This window comes from Limanda limanda, chromosome 4, assembly GCF_963576545.1.
Source record: "Limanda limanda chromosome 4, fLimLim1.1, whole genome shotgun sequence".
Taxonomy (NCBI): domain Eukaryota; kingdom Metazoa; phylum Chordata; class Actinopteri; order Pleuronectiformes; family Pleuronectidae; genus Limanda; species Limanda limanda.
This window is the reverse complement of record NC_083639.1, coordinates 30,952,329-30,959,828: the sequence shown is the minus strand read 5'-3', so window position 1 is coordinate 30,959,828 and position 7,500 is coordinate 30,952,329. Positions and strand designations below refer to the sequence as shown.

The following is a 7,500-nucleotide window of genomic DNA, read 5'->3' as shown; positions in this document are numbered from 1 at the left end:
ATGTAATGATTTTTCCATGTCATTTATATTAGTTCACAAAAACACTCCATCCATCTGCTCCTGGCCCCGCCCCTCTGTCAAATTTTAGAACCCATTGTGGCCCGCGAGTCAAAATGCTTGCCCACCCCTGGACTATACTATACAAATAAAAAATGAATTGAATTGAATTGAATGAAAGACAAAATTTTGTTTATACATTTCAACATTTATTCATATATTTAATATTGAATGATTCATTGATTTATCTTTAATGTTGTCAACTTCAATTCTCTCTTACATTAACATGACTAAATATTGTATTACCTATAGTTTACTGTAATCTAAATAAGGAAGATTTCCATTTATTCAATTCCCTTTTATTTGCTGTTTTGATACTTATTTATTTTTAAACGAAAATATGTTTTTTATTATTGACTGAGCAACGACCAGATCTAGGTCCTTATTGTAATGCTACGTGTATTATTACTTTTCTCTTCGTTCTACATAGATTACAAATTTGAACTTAACACATCTAACATGTTCAGCACTTGTTTGTTTATCAGGCACAACAGGTTTCCTCTGTTTATCATGAACCTGTCAGCAGCCTTCATCCCTCCATCTTATCAGACTCCACATGTACTTAACCATGAACACACTTTACTTCAAACACGACAAGTCGTTCTTCACCATCTGCTCATGTAAAGCAAACCAGAGAATCCACAGTCGCTTCAAGACGACATTTGTTTCTCCCACTCGACACGACTCAGTCTGTCAGGAGGGAAACCAGAAATCTGTCACGCAGAACCAGACAAAGACACTTTTGTTTTTCCATCTATCATCTCTGGCAGAGAGAGAGAAGACAAAAGCAGAGAGTGACAGGACACGAGGAAGACGAGTGATGAAGACGCACAGAGACAGAGGAGACTGACAGATTCAGATCCTCGTCTCTGTAGAGGAGCTGGAGAAGACAAACGATGGACGGACACGAGACGTGAGAGAGGAAGGTCAGGACATTTGGTCGTCTTTCTGTTTGAATGGAGGGCATGAATGAAGAGCTTAATTTGGTTGCCATGGTAACATTATAATGGTATTACTAGCAGCATCAGCACCTTCAGGCGCAGTACTACAATACTACAGTACTCCACAGTACTACAGTACTCCACAGTACTACAATACTACAGTATGACAGTACTTCAGTACAGGAAGTCTGCAGCTGCTTCCTCTTCCTCTTCTTCTTCTCTCGTTTAATTCTGTCTCTACTTCCTGTGATTGGTCCAAAAGTCCAAACCATCCAACAACGTCTTTTCACTGCAGACCAACAGAACCAGGTTCAGTTTGATCCGGACCCAGAACTCCTCTTCTGCTCTGAGGAACCGTTCACACCTGATGTTCAGAGCTTCAGACTGAACTGAAGAGTCTGAAGAATCTGAAGACCCGAGTCTCTATTTTCTATTCTATTCTATTTCTACAGATTCAGAACAAACAAACTCTCAGAAGAACAGCCGACACTTCACTTGTTTTCTCTTTGATCTGCTTTGATCTTGAGACATTCCCACAGTTAATGTGTTTCTTCACTGACTCTAACTCCAGACTTCATAAGTATAATGTTGTTACTGACAGAGAATCAGTTAATCATGATCGTTGTGTGTTTTGAGTGAAACCTCCTGAGCTTCTCACCACATAGAGCTGCTTCCACAGCAAGGCCCATTCCTGCAGCGTGGACGTCACCTCGGTAACGATGGGGTCCTCCAGAGGCAGCACGGTCTCGTGAGGCCTGAGGACACACAAACACACACAAGCTTCATTCACAGGCACTGGCTGTCATTATTGTTTACACAGGAATCAGATGTTCACCAGTAAAGTCACCGTGTCCACAACACAAACAGGTTTAACACAAACACGTTTCACACAAACACGTTTAACACAAACACGTTTAACACAAACACGTTTAACACAAACATCTTTCACACATTTCACACAATGGCGTGCGGCGTCGACATGTATTCAGACTCTATCTTTGTTTGTCTGCACTTTGTTCACAGTGCGACGACTTTCTTTCATCGCAAAAGTCAAAGGTTTGTCCACATTTAAACACAAACACGTTTAAAACAAACACATTAAACACAAACACGTTTAAAACAAACACATTAAACACAAACACGTTTAAAACAAACACATTAAACACAAACACGTTTAAGACAAACACCATTAACACAAACACGTTTCACACAAACACATTTAACACAAACACATTTCACACATTTCACACAATGGCGTGTGGTGTCGACAGGTATCCAACGTTTGTCACCATTTAAACACAAACGTACTTTTTGTTGGTGTTTTACTCTCTAATGTCTTTTAACTATGTATATATATTACTATATACTGCTATTATATTGGTATAATTACTATCATATATAAATATATATTATGTTATATTTTATACTATATATACTGTACTATTTTTATATACTGTGTAACAATAACATTACCATCATATCATCAGTACTATTACCATCATCTTGCCACTGCACCTTATCTACCTATTTATCTTGTGTTTCTGTTTTTATTCTTTCTACCTCAATATTTTTTATTTTATTCTATTGTTTTGTATTTTATTGTATTCAAATATACCGGCTGCTATGACGACTTAATTTGTCTTCGGGGATGAATAAAGTAATCTATCTATCTATCTATCTATCTATCTATCTATCTATCTATCTATCTATCTATCTATCTATCTATCTATCTATCTATCTATCTATCTATCTATCTATCTATCTATCTATCTATCTATCTATCTATCTATCCATCCATCCATCCATCCATCCATCCATCCATCCATCCATCCATCCATCCATCCATCCATCCATCCATCCATCCATCCATCCATCCATCCATCCATCCATCCATCCATCCATCCATCCATCCATCCATCCATCCATCCATCCATCCATCCATCCATCCATCCATCCATCCATCCATCCATCCATCCATCCATCTATCTATCTATCTATCTATCTATCTATCTATCTATCTATCTATCTATCTTAACAACTACATATGAACATGAATGCAGACAAATTAAAAGCAGCTGATGCTGTTTTCTCTCCACACAGACTGTGGGCGACCGAACCAATCGTAACGTGATTGGTCGAAAGCAGAAATATGAAACCTGGTCCCTCGTCTACAGACTCTGAATATTAATGAGTAGAATCTGTTCATGGATCCGATGTCAGAGGAAGAAGAGTCTGTGCAGCCGGTAAATAAAGACGCTCAACATGACTCAGCCAAAATATCTTGGATAAAGAAGACCACCATGAAGACCTCCATCTTGTGCTGATGATGTCATTTGGAGCGATGAAGAGTGTCATCACCTAGCCGACGTGATTAAGAGCAAACTGCCTTAAATGACAGAAACTAATATTATTTTCATAAAAAAGAACACAAGTCAACAAGGTATGAAACATAGGTTGAGTTGTTTTTAGACTTTTTAATGAACAATTGTCGTGTTTTTGTGTGTCTGAATATTGTAAAAGAAAATGCCGCCTGTAGACTGAGTCACTGCCTGCGCCCTGGAGTCAGGAGTATTAGAGTACACACACACACACACACACACTCACACACACACACACACACTCACACACACACACACACACAATCACACACACACACACACACACACACACACACACACACAATCACACACACACACACACACACACACACACACACACACACACACACACACTCACACACACACACACACACACACACACACACACACACACACACAATCACACACACACACACACACACACACACACACACACACACACACACTCACACACACACACACACACACACACACACACACACACACACACAATCACACACACACACACACACACACACACACACACACACACACACAATCACACACACACACACACACACACACACACACACACACACACACTCACACACACACACACACACACACACACACACACACACACAATCACACACACACACACACACACACACACACACACACACAATCACACACACACACACACACACACACACACACACTCACACACACACACACACACACACACACACACACACACACACTCACACACACACACTCCTCTCTCCCTCTCTCTGTCTCATGACTGATTAATTAATAAAAGCCAGCTGAGCCGTCTGGTGGTTTCATCCACGTTAGTTACACTTGTGCTTCTCCTCCTCCTCCTACTCTTTTCTCTTCTACTCTTTCTTCCATCTAATCCCTCCCTCTTTTCCTCTGTTTCTCTTTCACTTCTCTGACTCGTATTCTTTCTTTTCTCCCCCGTCTCTCCCTCGTACCGATTTCAAACTAAGATGTAGTTGAGAAGATTTCCCCTTTTCCCTCCGTCCCTCCTCCCTCTCATCCTTCACTTTGCTTGACCTCTGTCTCATCTCTCACTTCCTCTTCTGTGCAACCAAGCGTTCACCCTCTCTTCTCGTTCTGTCTCTACTCTCTAGTCCCGTGAGGACACTTCTGTCCTCCGTCAGTCTGAAGCCACTTCTGCTCCGTCCTAATATTTTCATCTCCTACCTCCTGACTGTCTCCTCTCGTGTTTGCCCTCTTCCTGTATTTTATTCTTTAAACACACGCTCTGTCTCTTTTTTTAATCTCTCTGGGGTGAAGGAGAGATTTCTGGGAACATATTTCTTACGTCACAAAACATCTGACGTCCTCAGCTCGTTTCAGACTTGAAAGATATTAAATATTCTGTCTCGCAGCTACTTTCACCGACTTTGATTCTCCACAAGTCCTTCTATGATTTTGTGGAGATGACGTGTCACTGAAACTGAAGAACCACCTCTTGGATGAATGTCTACGCAGAACAGAACAGGTTCCGTTTATACATGTTTTATCTTGTAGGCACCAACTCATTAATCTCATTATCATTATCTCAAGACACTTAAAACGTCGAGACCTTAAAATTATAGAGAAACCAAACAGCTCCTCCAACGAGCAGGAGGTCACTGTGACCTTTGACCTCCAAAATCTGATCAGTTTCCGTCCAAGTGACATTGAAGAAGTTTCCTGGAGGCAGACGTGAGAAGTTACCTGCAGGAGGCCGACAACATTGACCTTTGACCCTCTTTACCTTCATTGTCACAGCCACAGAATCACCCTGAAACCCTGTGTGTAGTTGACACTGTGTGTAGTTGACACTGTGTGTGTTTTACACTGTGTGTGTTTTACACTGTGTGTAGTTGACACTGTGTGTGTTTTACACTGTGTGTAGTTGACACTGTGTGTAGTTGACACTGTGCAGTGTTGAGAGCGTCAGTTCCCATTAAGATCAACGTGGTCAAACGGCCTCTGTCCTGCTGACCCTCAGGTTAATGTCGACATATGGAGCTTGACTGTTCTCATCTCAGTGTGTGTGTGTGTGTGTGTGTGTGTGTGTGTGTGTGTGTGTGTGTGAATGCAAAGTGTTTGGGGCAAAGAGTGTGAAGTAAAAGTGGACGGATCTTTCTTATGTGTGGGTCATTAAAATGATTATGAATCTGCTGCTTGAATGAATGAATTGATCTTCATCTTTACCTGAAACTCAAACTGACACTTGAACACACATCACAACACAGTGGGAGAAGAACCACCTACAATGAAAGAAACCATCTTTGACAAACAATATTTTTGTCTGGTTCACGTCCCGTACGCTAACGTGGAGGAGGAGGGGTTTATGACCTATACTGCAGCCAGCCACCAGGGGGCGATTGAGATGGTTTTTTTTACGTTTAATGGTCCAGATCTATATTTGTCATCGGCCTCCTTGACTCAGTGAAACACTCCCAGTGACTCTGTGCTTCTTTGCCCTGGAGCTCCACTTAAAAGCAGTGAAAGATTCACTAATTAATTTACTCTCTGCCTTTAATTAAAAACTCTTATGAAGATCCAGACACGCTGAGTAACTCTGATTAATACGAGGTTTAAGATGAGGGAAAAAAAAGCTTTTCTGATCATTATGCAAATGTATTAAAATATGTGCTCTTGGAACTTGGAGGCGAATCAGAAACAAGCAGGTTCGTGTGATTCAGAGCGAACGGGTCTGAAAACAAACCGTCTCCACGGAAACGGGATTTCATCAAAGTACCCTAAATGTTTTTTAACGCTGTGAAGAAGAAAACGGCCTCAAAGCTCGGAGGGAAATAAAGTTTCTACTGCAGCATCAGTTTGATTTCCACTCAGTCCACCGCCCAACGAGCCACAGCCTCACATCAGAGAAGATGTTTTCCTGAAACGTTCTGTGGGTAAACGTTGTTGATGAGGTTTCTAACTCCTGACGTGAAAGTGGAAGAACACAAAGATCTCAGGATGAAGAAGAGGAGCCGGACACGTAGAAGACGAAGACGTCCACTTGGAAACACGAGGAGATTCCAGATCTTCTGGTGATGAGGCCGACGCCGTGTGGAGGAGCTGGAAACAACAACACTGATCTGTCCACAGCAGAGTTTATACGTCATGTCCCGCCTCCTGCTGCTCTACAGGCTCCGCCTCCTGCTGCTCTACAGGCTCCGCCCCTTGCCTGGATGTTCCCACATGTTCCTGTTTGAACGAATCAGACCCGACAACCTGCTGCTGCTGCTTCATTGTGTCTGAACATATTGTGGAGTTGATGTATGAAAGCAAACTGACCTGAAGGACGCTGTTCTGAGTTTAGTGATAAAACGATAAAAGAATCAAGCTGAAGGGAAACATTCATCTCGAGTTCAGGACAGTCAAATAAAAACTCTGTGTGGGCGAGTGAACAGAAAAATTCACTTATTTCTTCTCTTGTCAAGGTTGAGGATGACTGCATCTGTCTTCTCACTTCTTCACTTCTATCAGCAAAAAGGAAGGTTCTGTCCATCATGTGCTCCATTAACATTCATTCATATTCATTCAGACCAGGTGTCAACCCAACGTGACATCACCTGTCTGTTTGTGAGCTGCTGTTTACACATTTTGTTCAGCGACATCTTGTTTGTTTGAAACCAGAAGTAACCATATATGGAGGAGTAGGGGGCGGAGCCTGAGTGAGCGCTCTCGAACCGTCACTTTTATTGGAAATTGGAACATTCGTTAGAACATAACGAACGTTTACTAATGTTTACTAACATTATAAACTGAGAAGAAGAGTCATTTTCTCATAGAAAGTCGCCCCCTGCTGGTCAGGCAGAGAACACAGGTGTCAGCACTTCTTCTTCGTTTCTTTCTATAAACACTCGATGCTCCAGACGAGTTATTTTCCCTCTGCTTGGTTTAAAGTTGAATTCCTCTCGAACTGCTTGAATATACGGGACAGTATTAAATCTTATTACTCTCTTAAAAAGGTGAACTAGTGGCTGCTCCTCTAGAGTCACTGGATCTGGATTAAAGCGTCTGAAACTGAATATGAGAGGAAATGAGGTGAAGAAAGGCGGAGGAAGGAGAAGTGGCTGTGAAAGCTAAAGAGTCTCGATCGCCCCCTGGTGGCTGGC

The 7,500-nt window shown here is 41.7% G+C and overlaps 1 protein-coding gene across 1 annotated transcript in view; it reads right to left on the bottom strand.

Moving 5' to 3' along the window:
• LOC133000177 (dedicator of cytokinesis protein 3-like) overlaps window positions 1–7,500 on the bottom strand; it is a 95,864-nt gene that overhangs the window by 74,482 nt on the left and 13,882 nt on the right. The window contains 1 exon segment of the mRNA XM_061070041.1: window positions 1,657–1,753. Within this exon segment, the coding sequence (XP_060926024.1) occupies window positions 1,657–1,753 (97 nt within the window).